Consider the following 19,146-nt stretch of genomic DNA (forward strand, 5'->3'; position numbering starts at 1 on the left):
AATTGTGTTTTCTTGATGAATTGACCCCTTTATCATTAAACAATGATCTTCTCTGTCTCTTGTGACAGTTTTTGACTTCAAGCCTATTTGTTACATAATTGTTAAAGGAAAAATCTGTAACAGGAGGTAAAAGGAGAAGCCTAGATAATATGATACTGAAATGTTGCCATCCATTTAAAAATGTTACTTTAAAAATTTAAATGTATTAAAAGATAACGTTGCCCTACCCCCACAGTTCCATTTCCAGTAGCAACCACAGATGAGAGTTTTTGTATGCTTCTGAAAAATTGACTGGAAGATTTTTTTTTAAAAAATGCATATTTATTATAAAAGCAATACAAACTCATCGAGACGTGTAAAAGAAAATACAGCCAGTGTAAAACTTAGCAATATTTCACAAACCCACAACTCAAGGGACAGTGCTCTTCGACTGGACTCTGTCCCATGCCCAAGATCAATGCCGCGTTCAGTTCCTACTTGCAGTCCCCAGCTCCCCGGAACATAGTTCTCCCAGCAGTGGCAGTAATAGGTCGCCAGGTGGTGCTGTGGAGCAGAGCTCCGGAGCTCAGTGAGGGAAAAAAAAAAGGCGCGGCCGCGCAAGGGAGCACGTGACCTAGGCCTCTGGCGTGGGCGGTGGGATCACGTGACGAGGCCCGGAAGCGGCTGCCGGGGCAGCAAAGGAGGATGGATAGGGGCTGACACTGAAGCCGGGAAGGGTGGGCTGTGCTGAAGCCAGAGCCGGAGCCTGAGCTGGGGCCGGAACCCGAGCAGTGAGTTTCTCCACTGACGAGCTCCGGCTGGCGGCGCTCGCCGCCTTGGGCAGGACCCACCTCGCCTTCCTCCCGGCGTAGCAGATGCTGCAGGTCAGGCACTGGACCCGCCCGGGCTGCGGGTGCGCGACTCCTCGGTGTCCCCGGGCCGCAGCTGCGGTACGACGCTGGCACCCCTCTGTGAATTGGGCGAATTGTGGAGATCCCTTGTCCCTCGCGCTGTCTCCCTTGACCTCGTGGGGTTGGGATCTCACCGTCCTGTTTGACTGACAGGTGGGGGAAACTGGGGTAGATGGTGAAGACAACCCAAACGACCATCTGGGGCGTCTTTCACGCTTCGCAAAGGGGCCCCAGCTGTTTCCAGTAAATGTCTTACCCGCTGCGGGAGCCCTGCTCGGGACAGGCTAATAATGGATCTTTGGGTCAGAACTGCAAGGACCCTGGGAAGTCGTCTGGTGCAGCTCCCTCCTAGGACAGTTGGAGAAACTGAGCCCTTACTCCAGGAAGGGGTAAGGGCTTGCCTAAGGTCATCCAGAGAGTTAATCGGAGACCCGCGATTAGAATGCAAATATTCCTAAGCTTCAGCAGCTGTGTGCTTTTCACCACGCTGCCTCCTGCGGGAAACTTGACATATGAAAAGGCACTCCTTTCTGTCCCTTTCTCTTTTTAGTCCTCTCCCTTTTTAGCTATCTGCATTTTCCACCGCTGGGGTTGGATTGGCTCTGGGTGTGGTTCCCTGTTTGTTCATTATTTTTCTGCAAACTCATCCTTCTGTAGGTTTGGTTTCTAACCGTCCTGCATTCTGTGTAAGTCACACCAAAATATGAAATATGAATCGCAGTGTGCTCCTGGGAGGATAGGTGGCTGAGCCGAGGTTGTGGAGAGCTCTAACATTAACTTGAAGAATGTAAAGACCTTTGCTTTATTTTTTCTGTAACTTGTCAGATTTAGGATTGCTTATTTGGATGGATGTTTTGCAGTTATTTGAATTTTGCTGAAGATAGCATCGTGGTGCAATGGACAGAACAGAGATTGGGGAATCAGGACGTTTTGTCCTAGCTCTGCCGCTTACCTGGCAATCTTACGTGACTCGTGTTTAGGTTTCTCAGTCTAGACAGTGATGGAATTGAATCCTTAAGGGCACCTTCTGCTGTGATCTGGATGCTGTGCATCCTTCTAGGTTTGGGTTTTTGTTTGTTTTTCAGTAGAGATGCGGTCTCACTATGCTGCCCAGGCTGATCTCAAGCTCCTGGGCTCAAGTGATCCTCCCACCTTGGCCTCCAAAAGTATTGGGATTACAGGGGTGTGAGCCAGTGCCACTGACCAGGGTCTGTTTGGTTTTTTATTCAGAGAGATTTTACCCCCTGTGTACACTGAGTATCAGCCTTGCAACAAGACCTAACTGTTGTCTAGGAAGCAGTTGTCTCTGCTTATTCCTCTGTTGCCATAAAATCCTCCTTCTCTTTCTTCCTATCACTGTATTATGTCTAAGCTAAATACTAACAACTGAAAATGATTTTTAACTGTCTTTTATTATTTTAAACATGATCAGGGCCCTCTTCTGACTCTTGTCTAGAGCCTCATTTACAGTAATTAACTTGTACATTTAGAACATGTTTTCTTTAAAGATGTTCTTGAAGTCAAGTAGAAAGGGACACAAAAGGCTCTGTCCTTCACTTTGTGTTTGCCTGGGGATGGAGGCTACATGCAGCAGAGGCAGTGCTGATAACAGCATTAAGCCTCTCCCTTTGTTTTCTGATTGTATCATTTATATTTGCCTGCTCTGGAGTGCTTGTTTTCCCTTTAAGTCCTGTAGCTGTTCATTCAGCCTCCTCTTGTGGCAGTTCGAAGTGCTCAGAGCTGTCTCTGTGCCAAAGGCAGTGTAAGAAAAAGGGATTCCATTTATTTTGTAATATTCTGGAGACTACAACTGGGACCAATAGATGAAAGTGCCATAAGGGAAGGGTGTTTGGTAAATGTAAAAACTTTCAAAGAATTAGTGGTCTCCTGTATTAGAATACTGAGCGCAGAGCTCTCTGTCACTGGAGGTAATCATCTCTGGACAATTACTTTGGGGATGTTGTAGATGAAGTTAGATTGTTGGGTAGAGGGTTGGACTAGACAAAGTTTTAAGTTTTCTTTCAACTCAAGAGTCTGTGACGTTCTAGGACTGGACTTACTAACATGTAGAGTGGACGGAGCAGACGTCCACTTACTAGCGTGTGGGATGGACGGAGCAGATGTCCACTTACTGGCATGTAGAGTGGACAGAGCAGACGTCCACTTAGTAGCATGTGGGATGGAAGGAGCAGATGTCCACTTACTGGCATGTGGAGTGGATAGAGAAGATGTACACTTACTAGCATGTGGGATGGAGGGAGCAGATGTCCACTTACTAGCGTGTAGAGTGGATAGAGCAGATGTCCACTTACTAGCATGTGGGATGGACAGAGCAGATGTCCACTTACTAGCATGTAGAGTGGACGGAGAAAACGTCTAATTTTGTGATTACTTTGTTTCTATTGATAACCTTGTGTCAGGTAACTATTCTCATGTTAAGTACTCCTGTTTTTTCTCTTTTATCACCATCCTCTCTCCTCTAGTGAGTGTCTCAGTTCTTTAAATGCTTGATACCTCTTCAAAGGTCAGATGAGTGAATAGTCTTCTGTTTCTGCTTTTCCTGGCCTGGTGCTGATAACCTGTTCTGAAGTGCATGACTGATTAACACTACTCATACCTAGGCCAGCTTTTCTTTTTCCCGTGGAGGAAACTCACGTGGAATCTGTTTATTTCCATCCAGGCCTTCTCTTGTTTCCCATAGAGGAAACTCTCACTGAGTCTGTTTACCTCCACCCAGGCCTTGGAAGAATCCTGTACCTCTCTCCTTTGGCCAGGCCTTACTGTGATGAGCACATAAAGGTAGCCTCTACTTAATGGGCATGGGGGCCGATACACGGGGCATTGTAAATAGGCTGAAATAGGAACCACATGGTGCTGCATTTCGGGTTGTTTAAAAATCCCCCAAAACATTTCTCTTGGAAGCCTTGACACCCAGGACCAGTTGTTTTTTATTTATTATTATTATTTATTTTATTTTATTTTATTTTGGAGATGAGGTCTCACTATTTTGTCCAGGCTGGTCTTGAACTCCTGAGCTCAAGCAGTCCTCCCCCCTTGGCCTCTCAAAGTGCTGGGATTACAAATGTGAGCCACCAGGCCTGGCCCCAGGGCTAGTTCTTAATGACTATCTCTAGTAGGAAGAGCCCCTCTGTGCCTTCCTTTTCAGGGAAGTTAGGAAAACTGTCTGTGGGTTACTGAGATGTTCATGCCACTTAGATCGCCATCTGCAAGATAGGAACCTGGCTCCACAATCCAGTTTTAAATGGAGCCCATACTGCAGATTTTGTTCAGTGAACTTTCTCATTTCCTGTGCTTGAACTTATCTGTAGTGATAATCACAATTGCTATCATTAATGAGGTTTTATTGTGTTCTAGACAACATATCTAACATTTATTTATTTTTTCCTCTTATCTATCTTCATAACAATATTGTGATGTAGCTCTTATTAATGATATCTTTCAGAGGAGGAGACTGGGGCAAAGGGAGGTGAAGTAACTTGCTCAGAGTCACACTAGCAGACTACAAACTCAGGTGCTTTTTGTTATGAAGAATACCCACTGCAGACCTAATCCTGCCCCAGGCTCTGAGGCCAGCTTTGTTCGCAGGGAGATTTTAAGGAGGGTTTATAATTTAAGGTGTGGTAGAAAGAACACTGGACTGGGATGCTGGTTTGCTAGATTCTCATCTCAAATCTTTGACTACCTGGGCCCTGAATGAGTCAGCCTTTATGTGTGGACCCTGGTTTTCTGACCCCTAAGAAGGAAGCTGGAGCTTGATCTTCTCTAAAGTTATACCTGGCCCTAACATTTAGTGGTCTTCATGGTTGTGAGTAAAAGTGTGCACGTTTGCCTGTTCAGCAGCTGCTTTGTGCAGAACCTGCTGAGGTCAGCAGCTGCCCTGTGCATGTTCTAGCATCAGACTCTTACAGGAAAAAGTCTCAATTTATGGAATGTTCTGCTCTGGTAAGTTGGATGGAATTCTATCCAATGCTGTTTTAAAAACAAATTATGTAGAAGTCAAACCATGTTACTTCCCTCCCTGTAGACCACACATAGCAATACAGTCTGTGTCCTTGTTCATGTTTTTAGAATTCCATCGACAGAGAGGAGAAAATACATCTGGGGAGTTTGCTGCTCCTCTGAGTTCCAAAGTCCAAACCGATGTAATTGTTTGAGAATAATGGATGACACTTTTAGCTTGCAAACAAGTGACACCATTGCATGAATTCTGGTAGGAGGTAAGGCCTAGGGTACCTATCATAATAAGATTGTATATTTTTTTGTAGTGCTTTATATAAATCTACCTATAATCAAGATGACCTAGGAAGCTAGTTAAAAATAAAACACCTCGTGCCTGTAATCCCATCACTTTGAGAGACTGAGATGGGTGGATCCCTTGAGGTCAAGAGTTTGAGACCAGCCTGGCCAACATGGAGAAACTCCATCTCTACTAAAAATACAAAAATTATCCGTGCGTGATGGTGGGCGCCTGTAATCCCAGCTACTCGGGAGGCTGAGGCAGGAGAATCGCTTGAACCCAGGAGGCAGAGGTTGCAGTGAGCGGAGATCACAACACTGCACTCCAGCCAGAGCAACAGAGGGAGACACCATCTCACAAAACAAAACAAAACAACAACAACAAAACATAGGTTGGGGGTGGTGGGCGCCTGTAATCCCAGCTACTCGTGAGGCTGAGGCAGGAGAATCGCTTGAACCCAGGAGGCAGAGGTTGCAGTGAGCGGAGATCACAACACTGCACTCCAGCCAGAGCAACAGAGGGAGACACCATCTCACAAAACAAAACAAAACAACAACAACAAAACATAGGTTGGGCGTGGTGGCTCATGCCTGTAATCCCAGCACTTTGGGAGGCCAAGGTGGGTAGACCACCTGAGGTCAGGAGGTTGACACCACCCTGGCCAACATGATGAAACCCCATCTCTACTAAAAATACAAAAAAATTACCCAGGTGTGGTGGTGCACGCCCGTAATCCCAGCTACTCAGGAGGCTAAGGCAGGAGAATTGCTTGAACCTGGGAGACGGAGGTTGCAGCGAATCGAGATCTCACCACTGCAATTCCCTGGGCAGCAAGAGTGAAACTCTGTCTCAAATAAATAAATAAAAATAAAGTAAAATAAAATGCTTAGGTGGAATCAAGTTGGACTCAGAAATGTTTTTTTTTTATTGAAGTATGTTTCATTTTAACCCAATATATCCCAGATATTATTGCAATATATAATCAGTGTAAAGATTATTAATTCATAGGATATTTCACAATTTTTTTGGTACCAGTTCATTGAAATCTAGTGTGTGTACATTTCAGTTTTACCCAACTGTATTTCAAGTGTAAGATAGCTATTTATGGCTAGTGGTTACTGTACTGGATGGTACAACTTTAGAATATGTTACCATCTATTGAGTCTTAATCCTCCTTTATTTTGAAGAAACCAATCACTAAAAAATTGAAATTGGAATCCTGAAACTTTAGAAGTGAAAGTGTACTTAGAAATCATCTAATGCAATCTTCTCAATTCTGTATCAAAATAAGAAAACAACTTTAGGATTAGAATGACAGCCAGGTTATGTTCTCCTAAGTCCTAAATCCCATGCTGTTAAAATGGGAACATTAGCATTTGAATTTATTAGAAAAATTTCTGGCCTTGCCTTGAAAAAAAACCACTGTAGAATTCCCCTTAAAATTGCCCACTTCTGGAAAATTTAATGCCTGCAAATTTTTATTTTTAAAAATAGAATAACATGTACTTTATTTTTAAAAATAAAAATTCAATTTGCACATACATTTTCCATACTGCATCCATTGCACAAAGTGATTCCACCTGCTCATTTTTAGTGCCAAGTTAAAAATGGCATATTTTGTAGATTGAAGAGCAACTCTTATCTATTTACACAGCTAAAAGGAAAAAGAAGGAAATGTTTTAAGGTTTATACACTTACATTTTTTATTTTTATTTTTTAGCCATCAAACTTGCAGACTTTTCTTAGTTGCTCACTCTTCTGAGTCTAAATATCTGCTGGAGATTTTGACTTTGTGTTCTGTTCATTGTCCTCGAGAATCTGAAGGACAAGCTTGCCTTCAACTCTCACATAGTACAACCCTCATTTGGACAGTTACTAGGTACTATTAAAATCTCCCATAGGGCAGGAACTGGTGATTGCAGCAGTAGACTTGATTATCAGATTTCATCAAAGGGAGCCCAAGGGCAGCGTGGCCGTGGATGCCAGCACTCATGGGGATAGACAGAGAGCAGCAGGAGGAGACCTTGGTTTCCAGAAAGAGCCATAGAAAGAACTCCAGGGAGTGGCTGTGCCCACCGTCTGATGCTTGAATCCTTACATAACCACTCTGAGAAAGGACTTTTGCTTGGATTTTTTTCAGGGATAAGGGAACAGGCTTTCTCCCAGAGTGATCTGCTCTATTTGGAACAGATCTGTCATTGATAGAAAGTTCTTCCTTACGCCTAGCAAAAAATCAGCCCTCTTGACTCTCCACATACTGATCCTAGCTCTGCCTGACCTTTGAGGCTCCAAATAACAAGTCTAATCCATGTGACAGCTTTTAAAGACAGGTTGTGTACCCCTCAAGTTGCTAGGTAGAACCTTCTCAGTGCTTTCAACCATTCCTCATATTAGTTGGTTTCCTACCCCTCTTGACCCTAGTTCTGACCCCTGGATATACCACAGTTTGTTGTTATCCCGTTTATAGCATGCTGCCTGGAAGAGAACACATTATCTGGCAATTCTGAGTTGTGTAATATCTACCCATGTGTAACATCTAGCATGCAGAATGGATGGAGCAGATGTCCACTTACTGGCACGTAGAGTGGATGGAGCCGATGTCCACTTACTAGCATGTGGGATGGATGGAGCCGATGTCCACCCGTGATTCTCTCATGTCCTAATGCAACCTAGAATTGTGTTGGTTTATTTGGTATCTCGGATTATATTATTGTCTTCTGTTGAGCTTATCATCAACCAGAACTCCAAGCAGATTTTTTTTTCTTTTTTCAATATGCATGCAGTTGCTAAGCCACATCTTCCATATCCTGCAGGCTTATTGGACCTTCCATAGATTTCAGCTTCTCCTTGAGCAGTTTTCTTAGCAATATTCTGCAGTGGGTAACTTCAGTTTTTATACACAGCGTAAAGAAGGCTCTTTACAGTGTTTGAGATAAATTGAACATCTGTACCAAGTAGGCAACAGAGTGGTTTCTCGGTTGCTAGGGAAGGATTGGGCAATTTATGAGTCCCTGTATTCCATCCTTTCACCTTCAGTGATATATAGGTGTCAACCTAAAGGAAGAAGCTGAGACACAAAATGCAATTTTTAACAATTTACTTGAACCAAAGTGAGGACAGCTGCCCGGGACACACTTTCAAGTTGCCTGGGGGAGTGCTTCCTTCGACCTTTGTTACCACAGGTTCTTAAAGGCAAAAGCGAACAAGGAGAGGACTGATACAAAGTGATATGACAGGAATTCTCATCAGTTTACAAAAATAGCATGGATTGGTGATGGGCTGTACATTGTTGGACTATAGGCTATGAGTTATGATGTCCAGTGTTAGCATTATATGACTTAGTGGTATCAGTCTAGAACCCACATAGCAAGTGGCTTCAAGAGGTAATTATTTAACTTAAGGCGGGAGAGAGACGTGATTGCTGTCACATTTTAGTGCCTCTCTGGACCTGTAATTTAAAGGGATTCTTCAGATAAAAAGTTTCTTTTCTTTTTCATAAGATTCACTTGGAAGGTTCTGTCTTCAGATGCTTTTGGTATGTTGGGACTAGAAATTAGCAGCTTTTTCTTTTTTTCACCAGAGGCAGGGTCTTACTATGGTGCACAGGCTGGTCTTGAACTCCTGGGCCCAAGTGATCCTCCCACCTCAGCCTCCCCAAATGCTGGGATTACAGGTGTGAGATACTGCACTCAGCTGCTGTTTGCATAAATAATTATGTTCATGGACCCCTAGAATGTTAGTGCTAGAGGGAGCTGAGAGGTATTTTAGTTTACATCCCGTGCTTTTTGCACATTTGAAAATGGTTCAGAGGTACTAAGCAAACTGTTGACAGAGGCAGGCTTGGCGCCTCGGCCTCCTGATATGCCTATAAACTGACTTACGAGCTTATGCCTATATAGCAAGAGGTTTCAATGCTGGTGTTAAGATACTTCAGAGTTTTTTTTTTCTCCCCACCCTCTAATGAGTTTATATGCCCCAGAGCTGTATGGTGTCCTTGAATTCCTCTAGCTCATGAGTAAGTGAGGCTGTCATAGATTTTTAGCCAAGTGGCTCTGGCAGTGAAGCTAGGCAGGGTCCTCTCTGGGATTGCCAGGTCCTTTGCTGGCATTTTGCCAGATACTTCCCTTGTGAGATAGCTTGGGGGTCCTTCCTACATTGCAGTTGGTGAGAGAAAATGTGATCTCCCATGGATCTCTCTGGTGCCAGGCTGGGGTGTTTCCAAAGGAGTCCCCTGGGACTGGACCTAAGGGGAGGCTTCGGCGGAGCACCATCCTGTGGCAGGTGGTGCTGGGTGTCAGGGCAGGGTGGGGTGCTGTGACAGCAGTTGGGAGATCCTGTCTCCTCTCAAGGTAGCTGAGATAGAGTGCCCAGGCTTAGGGTGGGCATCCAGCCCCATGCCGGAGGACAGTCTCACGGGCAAGCAGCTGTGCCAGTCTGCCAAGTGTCGGGAGGGTTTTTGTCATTTTTAATATTAATGTACCATTTTGTTGCCACTTGGTTCTCGAAGAGCAGGAAGTTGACTCTTCCCTGTGCTGTAATGCTCTCTCATAGCAACTGGCACTCTATAGAGTAGATGTTTGCAGATTCAGACAGGGGTCAGGAGATAACGTTTTCTGCTTGGCACTACCTAGCTGTCGCAAGGCAGGTTACTTCACGTTTAAGGTGATTATTGACTGATTCTTCATCTTTAAAGTGGGGCTTAGCGTGACCTGTGAAGGCTCATTTAGCAATGGTCTCTAGGATTCTAGGGGCCTACGTCACTCCCAAGATGTGTCCTTATTGTGTATCTTAAAGAAGCCCTTGCTCTTCTCTTTTGTGTAGTATTAATAGTATTTCTGAGTAAATCCACCCAGGGGACACCACTCTCACCATCCTCCCAACACATTGAAAGGAGAATTTTTTTCTCTCACCATTTTAAAAATGAGCACATCTATAAAAATAAAAAGGAAGAAGGGTTGTGGATGGGAAATGTTGAGACAAGGGCCAGGGTGAGCACCCTTCAGGTTCCTGGTTTTCCTCTGACCTGCTTTCAGCTGCCATTTCTGGGTACTCAGGTTGGCAGCAAGAAAGGAGTCCCAGGGTCAGGGTATAAGAGTTAACTGGTGGCCTCCAAAGAGTATAGGATCAGCCTGTGGCCACAGCAAGGAGAAAGAGAACGGCACGTGTAGCTCTGGGATTTGGTGGGAGTTTGAGCAGAATTGGATGATCCAGAGGGGATTTCTGTTTTCTTTGTTTTTTTGTTTTTTTTTGAAATGGGGTTTCACTCTTGTCATCCAGGCTAGAGTGCTGTGGTGCCATCTCGGCTCACCACAACCTCCACCTCCCAGTTTCAAGCGATTCTCCTGCCTCAGCCTCCTGAGTAGCTGGGATTACAGGCATGCACCACCACGCCTGGCTAATTTTGTATTTTTAGTAGAGACAGGGTTTCTCCATGTTAGTCAGGCTGGTCTCGATCTCCGGACCTCAGGTGATCCACCCATCTCGGCCTCCCAAAGTGCTGGGGTTACAGGCGTGAGCCACCGCGCCTGGCCCAGAGGGGATTTCTTGAGTGAAACGTGTTCTGTATTGAAGGCAGAGGAAAAATAGTATACAATGAGAAATAGAGAAATACCCAGATTTCCATCCCCCCACGAGCTTGTGCATATATATATATATATATAAATCGAACTATTGCACAAGGTCCAAGAAATTAGCTCAGAGAAAGGAGTCAATAATCCTGACCTACGGAATGGGGAATGCTTCCAGGAAGCACTTCCCTTTCATTTTCGCCCACTCCTCCCAAGCAGTGCCTCACTTCTGCCTTGTCTAGCTGTACTCTGGAAAATTGAGAAATTGATGAGTGTAGCACCGAGTATACCAATGGGAAGGATGGGAGTCAGAAGTCAAGTAAACTCAGCCCGCCCCTGTGTACTTTGCACTTTTCCATTTCCCTGGGTACCAGGCACTTTCATACTTAATCCATAGTGCAGCTGTCACAGTGAGCAACTCCGACAATGACAGCTTCTACCCCAGAGGCCATCGCAGACATGGAGCTAAAGGCTCCAGCTGCGGGAGGTCTTAATGCTGGCCCTGTCTCCCCAGCTGCCATGTCCACGCAGAGACTTCGGAATGAAGACTACCACGACTATAGCTCCACGGACGTGAGCCCCGAGGAGAGCCCGTCGGAAGGCCTCAACAACCTCTCCTCCCCGGGCTCCTACCAGCGCTTTGGTCAAAGCAACAGCACAACGTGAGTAGCTGCTACCTTTTCCTCTCCCAGGTGGGATTCGTGTTCCTAAATCTCCCTTGGACTTATTTTTCCTCCCCAGTTTCATCAGTCCTCCACTTTACAGATGAAGGTCAGCAATGAAGAGATTGGGCGAGCGACTGCGCTGAGATTTGCCTTCCTGGGCTGCCACTCTCTAGGCAGTTTCTTATTCTTTGTTCCTTTCAGCTGTGTTGGCCCCACAAGGCTGGTGCCAAGTAAGAGCTTGGACTTAGGAAAAGCATCTACAGAGGACATTCTTTTAATTTAGAACTGTGTCATCTGTGCTAGAACCCCAAATAATCTCCAAGCATAATCGGAAGCTTCCTTTGCAAAGTCTCCCCCTGACTTCTGCCTCATCACCAAATCACTATTTGTTTAACTGAAGAAGTGGGAAGAGAGAATTAACTTCTGCGCTTAAAAAATTCAGGGTTGATAGGAAAGGAAAGATAGACTTTGCATTCTCCAAAGAGGGCTTACATCTTGTCTCCAGAAACTGGAACCCCAGACTCATCTGGGCTGAGTTTGGCCCTCTTCAGGTCTCACTTGCCCCAAATGTAAGGAAAACTTGAGGACTCCACTGTGAAGCTATGCTGGCTATGTGGGGCTCACCGCTTGAATTAGAAAATTCAGAGGAAGTTTTGCTATTCCATTGAGTTTCCCAGCTATGCCTGATCTCAGCAGACTTCTGACATTTCTCTGTGTCCCAGCATCTCAGCTTTTGCAGCCCTTCCGTTTATTCCTCAAACTTAGCTATCAGCCTTTCTGTGTTTCCTTGTGGATTGAGTGTGACTTACTGAGAGATCCTTCATGTCCTAGACTTGGGCCATTCCTGATGACTGCCCAAGTGGACCATGGAAGCTTCTCCTGGAGCTCATCACTGGAGAAGCTCCCTCTGCGTGCACTGTCTCCTGGTACAGGGCATTTTCTCTTGTGAACTGGGGTGGAACTAGAAGATGTGGTCTGTCCACATTCCCGGCCCATCACCACTACCAGCTGATTTCCATGCCCCAGGCTGGAAGTACTCAACCAGTCCTCTAAGATTCGGTTTCTGTGGCTTATTTCTCAGGGGTATGTTTTTGTAGATTCCCCATTAGCCTGCAGTGGGAGTTAGCTGGTGGGAGATTGCCTAGAGCACAGCTGGCAGCAGTGTGGATCACCCTGCCCCTCTTTCCTCCAACCTTATCAGCATTGGCAGCCCCCATGCAGAAGCAGCTCCACACACAGCCAATGGCATGTGATGGCTTCCCTTCAGAGGTCATGCTCGTTATCATAAGATACTTTTAAGCTTCCCTCTCTGTAGTTTCCTTTGCAATTTTTGCTCCTTTTTGATCTCAGATATCAACTTGTCTAAGCAATACTTACCAGATGGGATCTGGATTTTTATTTTTAGAGAGACCTCTCTGAAGCTCAAAACCTACCAACTCGCAACTGTAGGATAGTAGCTCATAGGTTGTGGACATGTGAAAGCTGATGCATGCCTGTTAGCTATTCTGAATATATCTTTTATCTCTACATCATGTTATAATTAACGGCCAATTCAAAATATGTCCTTGTTTCTTGGAAATCGAACAAATCAGATGACTTCCTCAAGCTTGTATTGTGACATTTTCCAGGATACACTTTGTTCCAAGGTTCCCTTCCTGCCCTGATTTTGTGATACAATGTAGGTGAGGAGGAAAGCCCATCTGTAGTTGATGGCAGGTATTACAGTCCCATTACAGGTGGTACAAGATAAAGTAATTTGCTAGAGCTTAGAGGACTGGTTGAGTACTTCCAGCCTGGGGCATAGGATCCACGCAAGCATTTTTGTAGAAAACATGCCAGGTATGATTAAGGTAGAGGTTGATTTGGAGGACCTTCTTTACCTAAATTAATCTTTTAATAGGTAGGAAGTATTAGGGACAAGTTTTTGAGCTGGATTCCTTTTATATTTCTGCTTTGCCCCACCCTTTTATCTAGTTTGCCAAGGAACAAAATACATGGAAGTACTTCTGCACCTACTGCACATATGCATGCACACACCTGGCTCTTCTAGAAGTCGAGGGCTCAGTAAAAACCCCTAGTTAGGGGGTGCAAATAGGAACCCCAGACACTTCCATGAGTTTCATGAGTTATTTCCTTTTATTTTTTTGAGATAGGGTCTTGCTCTGTTTTCCAGGCTGGAGTGCAGTGGCACAGTCATGGCTCACTGCAACCTCCGTCTCGTGAGCTCAAGTGATCCTCCCACCTTAGCTTCCTAAGTAGCTGGGACTACAGGCATGCACCTGGCTACCTGTTGTATTTTTTTTTTTTTTTCTTTGTAGAGATAGGGTTTTGCTATGTTGCCCATTTGGTCTTGAACTCCTGGACTCAAGTGATCCACCCGCCTTAGCCTCCCAAAGTGCTGGGATTATAGGCGTGAGCGCCATGCCCGACCTGTGAGTTATTTCTTAGTGTGTTCAGTGAGATTATTTACTAACACTTGATGTTGTCAAGCTATTGACTGCTTTGAAGACAGCCTCATTTTATGCTGTTGGGAAAATTTTTCTTCTTGTTGCGCCTCTGAGTTCCATTATATATATCAGTCCTCCGTGCTTCTTCCCCATGCAGACTGAAACCAGCAGACTGAAACTGGTTATCTAAAGGTGAGCTGGAGTAGTCATTTGCATAATGTGGTCTGCACACTTTTTGGACTTGCCAAGACCATTTCAAGAAGTCTATGAGGCTAAACTATCTTCACAATAATACTAAGATGTTATCTGCCTTTTCACTTGTGGATATTTGCACTTATAATGTAGAAGCAATGGTGGGTAAAATTTCACTGTAGAATGAATCAAAGCAGTGGCACCAAATTACACTAGTTGTCATTGTATTTTTCACTGCCACACATACGCAAAAAAAAAAAGCCCTTTGCACTTAAGAATGTCTTTGATGAAACAGTAGGATTACTAACATTTAAACACTTGAGAACCTTCGGTATAGGTCTTTAATATTCTGTGTGGCAAAATGGGAAGTATGCATGAAGTACTTCTGTGAGTACCAAAATATGTTACTTGTCTCAAGGCAAAGACTTTAAGTGATTGTTTGAGTTGTCAACCAAACTTGCTTTTTTTTTCATAGAACTAGAAAGAACAACTAACAAACTGTAGGTCATTCAGACCTGAGTACTTGTAAGACATTTTCTTGAAAATGAAAGAAATCAGCTCATTACCTCAAGGAAAATAATAGACAATACATATCTCTCGCTCAGAATAAAATTCAAACTTTCAAGCAAAATTAGGGAAAAAAAAACTTGTATCCAGTGCCATGAGCCTGATAGCCCCTCTACTTGAAGACTTTTCTGATGAGATAAGTGGTGATATTAACAAATGTGACTTTTTGGTATTATTGATCTATAATGAAGATGTTAGAGTTGGAAGATCTGTATAAACTCAACCAAAGTATGATGTTAGGAATTCTGTGTGGGTAAAAGATCCATTGAAAGAGCAAGATCACCAATGGATTTTTCTTTTTTTTTCTTTTTTTGAGACAGAATCTTGTGCTGTTGCCCAGGCTGGAGTGCAGTGGCACAATCTTGGCTCACTGCAACCCCTGCCTCCCAGGTTCAAGCGATTCTCCTGCCTCAGCCTCCCAAGTAGCTGGGATTATAGACAGGGGCCACCACGCCCAGCTAATTTTTGTAGTTTTAATAGAAACGACATTTCACTATGTTGGCCAGGCCAGTCTCGAACTCCTGACCTCAGGTGATCCACCCTTCTTGGCCCCTCAAAGTGCTGGGATTACAAATGTGAGCCACTGTGCCCAGACCACATTGCAGGTAACCTCTAAAACATTAGCATGTGTTGCATTTTGGAGAAGTGTCAAAGAAAAATTGCCATAATTGTCTGTGGAGACCATTAAAATACTCCTCCTTTTCCAACTGCATGGCTATGAGAAAATAAACTTTTCTCATGAATTTCAACAACAACATATAACAGTAGAGTCAGCGTAGAAGTAGGTAGTCCAGCTGTCTTCTGTTGAGTGAGATACTAAAGAGATTTGGGGGGAAAGAAAAAGACAGTGCCATTCTTATCACATTTTCTTTTTTGGAAAATAGGGTTCTTTTTCATTAAAAAATGATTTGTATTAACATGCAATGAACCTACTGTTGTTTTTTAATTAAATATTTTAAAATTTTTCTCAGTTTTAATTTTTATTATAGTATAGATCAGCAGATGTAATCCACATCAGCTAAAGCTATTTGGCATCTTCAGTGATTTATCAGAGAATAAAGGGGTCCTGAGACCAAAAAGTCTAAGAATGAGTGATGGAGCATGAATGGAAGTACAGAGATTGGCTAGGCTTCTGCCTTCCCTTTTCAGAAAGATAGTCCTCCCTTGTAGTTAAGACTTCACTGTTCGTGAAGTTGATTTTGTGCTTTTCACACAGTACTGGGTAATCCCAGCTTGGGGCCAGCTATTAAAAATAGTAATTTTGGTCAATTGCTTGGAGTCCTGGTATTTCAGAGCTGAAGGGATCGTGGAGATCATTTTGTCCTAGTCTGGTTCCCTCACCATACAGATGAGACAGCAGGCCCAGGAAGGGAGGGGAGGAATTGTCATATGAAGGTGATGGCAGAGCTAGGGCGAGGGACCTAGTATCTCATGCTAGCCAGCTCAGAGGCATTTTGGGGAGGTCTCTGGTAGGTAGGTGGGTTTGATACAGTGCTTACCTTTGCCCTTAAGTGGATTAAACATTTGTCAAGATAGAAATTTACTGAACCCATTATCTTGCAGCCACAGGATACTGATAATGCATTTACTGTAGACACGTGTAATGCTTAAGCTGTTTCCTCAGGACGTCTTAACCTCTTCTCATGTGGAAGCAAAGTAGTTTCCTTGGTCTTTCTTGAAAAAGATGGGGACACTAGGAAGATCAGGAGATTTTTTCCCTCAGGGTAAAAGGAGAAAGGTTAAAGTGAAGTTCTTTTCCAGGGGGTGTAGATGGGTCTTATTCATGGCCTATATGAGTAACAAGTGTTACTTGCTTTGAGTTTCTAGTGGATTGCAGATCTGAAGAAATGCATGTCAACATCAGTTTTGAGGGGTTTAGGTTACATGTTCTGTAGAACCACAGACAGCGCCAGGGGCCAAATCCTAAGTGATTTGGGGCAGAAATACTGTATTTGACCTGTTTCCTATCCTTCTGGAGGTAACAATGGATAGAAACTGAAGACATGACCACCCCTCTTGTCTTCAGCATAGTAGGAAGACAAGGAACCCCTTGGATGAGTTCCTATTCCCTGCAGAAAAAAGAGAAACTTCCTGCCTCTGTCCTCACCCTCACCCTAACTCGAATGGCAGCTAAACCCAACTACTCCTTCTGATTCCCATCCCAGGTCTCTCTCAAGGGTGCTGTTCCGAAGCCCTTCTCTTTGCCAGTGGTGTCTTTTTCCCCAGAAGCACATTTGCAGCTCCTGCCTGTGCTGCTGGGCTCAGCTCGGGTCTCTTCTGTACAAAGCCTCACCTGCCTCCCTTCTCCCTGGTCTCTGTTCTTGGGTTTTTCTTTGTTTTCCTTTTTTTGAGACGGAGTCTTACTCTGTCACCTGGGCTGGAGTGCAGTGGTGCGATCTTGGCTCACTGCAACCTCTGCCTCCTGGGTTCAAGCAATTCTCCTGCCTCAGCCTCCCAAGTGGCTGTGATTATAGGTGCCTGCCACTACACCCAGCTAATTTTTTGTATTTTTAGTAGAGACGGGGTTTCACCATGTTGTCCAGGCTGGTCCTGAAGGCCTGACCTCGTGATCCACCCACCTTGGCCTCCCAAAGTACTGAGATTACAGCCGTGAGCCACTGTGCCCAGCTGCTGGGTTTTTCTTAAAGACAACAATCTATCTATTTTTGGTGGTGATTAATGTGTTCCCTTATTTTCCCCAAGACATTATTTCTGGAGGCTGAGATCCATACCAGATTCATAATTATTTTCACCACTGCAGTTAACACAATGCTTTATATGTGGTAGATGGCATTTGTTGAGTGAAAAAAATGAATGAGGAAGTGTGAGAAGCTTTACCATTGCAGCTTGAAGGGGACAGTTTGTACAAATCTGCCCTCACAGCAGAAGAGTAAACTAGGTGACTATCTGAAAGGGCTTCTCTGATCCTAGGACTCTATGGCATTTGACTTTTTTTTTTTTTTTTTTTTTTTTTGAGATGGAGTCTTGCTCTGTTGCCCAGGCTGGAGTGCAATGGTACGATCTCGGCTCACTGCAACCTTCGTCTCTCGGATTCAAGCAATTCTCTTACCTCAGCTTCCTGAGTAGCTGGGAGTACAGGTGCCTGCCACCACGCCCAGCTAATTTTTGTATTTTTAGTAGAGACAGGGTTTCACCATGTTGGCCAGGATGGTCTCAATCTCTTGACCTCCTGATCTGCCCACGTCAGCCTCCCACAGTGCTGGGATTACAGGCATGAGCCACTGCACCTGGCCTGACTTTTTCTTGTTTTTTTTTAAATACAAAGTGTATCAGGGACTTCTGGCCTCTGATGGTATGGTGTGACTTTTACGGTATTCACTTTGTATCTTTCTGTTACAGGGTTTGGGGCTTCTATTTTTTTTTTTTTTTTAATTTCCTCTGTTCTCTCACCAGTGTTTGTCCATAATAGTTTGGTTTGTCATCCTCTGTTGCAGTTTTGGGGTCTGAGTCTTTTGTTTTTTTTGAGATGAAGTCTCCCTCTGTTGCCTAGGCTGGAATACAGTGGTGCAATCCTGACTCACTGCAACCTCTGCCTCCCGGGTTCAAGTGATTCTCCTACCTTAACCTCCTGAGAAGCTGGGATTACAGGTGCATGCCTCCATGCCTGGCTAATTTTTGTATTTTTAGTAGAGACAGGGTTTCGCCTTGTTGGCCAGGCTGGTCTTGAACTCCTGACCTCAGGTGATCCACTGCTTCGGCCTCCCAAAGTGGTGGGATTATAGGTATAAGCCACTGCACCCAGCCAGGTCTGAGCCTTTACAATGGTCAGTTCAGTGGTTAGAACCAGACCCAAATATACTTGGAAAAGATAGAGTGTCTGGAGAGAGTTGGAGCAGGCAGTCAGTTGGAGCACCCCTCTGGTCTAATCTCTGAGAGAAGGGATTCTCAGAAATGTCACAGAGAGTGAGGACTTACAGCACAGTGGATAAGAGGGGGAGCTCTGGAGTCAGACTGCCCAGATTTGAATCCTGCCCCAGCCCTTTACTAGCTGTGTGACCTTGGGCAAACTGCTTGATCATCTATAAAATAAAATCTTACAAGATTGTTGTGGAAATAAAATAAGATAATGCATATAAAGCACTGAGATCCTAACAAAAGTTAACTGTCATGGTTATCATTTCTTTGGCTGTCTTCCATTTCAGATGGTTCCAGACCTTGATCCACCTGTTAAAAGGCAACATTGGCACAGGACTCCTGGGGCTCCCTCTGGCAGTGAAAAATGCAGGCATCATGGTAAGGCTCTGCATCAGTAGAGGGGAGTGGTGACAAATTTTAGGAGATAGCTTTTTGTTGTTGTTAAAATGTACTTGCTTTAAAACATTTTAAATAGAGAAGCATTTTTAAAAAATTCAGTTGACAGCAGAATTCAGACATTCATTCACCTAAAGATATTCATTGAGAGTGTTCTGTGTGTTAGGCACCGTTCTAAGCTCTTAGAATACATCAGTGAATTAAAGATTCCTGCCCTCATGGAGCTTACTTCATGGTGGAGAGGATGTACTGAGATGGCTCGAGCAGTTTCTGTCAATAATATGAACT

At 44.2% G+C, this 19,146-nt stretch overlaps 1 protein-coding gene across 1 annotated transcript in view; it reads left to right on the top strand.

Moving 5' to 3' along the window:
• The first annotated feature begins 642 nt into the window (after positions 1–642).
• The window catches only part of SLC36A1 (solute carrier family 36 (proton/amino acid symporter), member 1), a 46,728-nt gene continuing 28,224 nt past the window's right edge, over positions 643–19,146 (top strand). The window contains exons 1-3 of the mRNA XM_011931627.1: positions 643–863; positions 11,230–11,377; positions 18,750–18,840. Coding sequence (XP_011787017.1) covers positions 11,235–11,377; positions 18,750–18,840 — 234 coding nt within the window. The 5' untranslated portion in view covers positions 643–863; positions 11,230–11,234. The remainder of the gene's footprint in view (positions 864–11,229; positions 11,378–18,749; positions 18,841–19,146) is intronic.

This window comes from Colobus angolensis, unplaced genomic scaffold (genome assembly GCF_000951035.1).
Source record: "Colobus angolensis palliatus isolate OR3802 unplaced genomic scaffold, Cang.pa_1.0 Scaffold90, whole genome shotgun sequence".
Taxonomy (NCBI): domain Eukaryota; kingdom Metazoa; phylum Chordata; class Mammalia; order Primates; family Cercopithecidae; genus Colobus; species Colobus angolensis.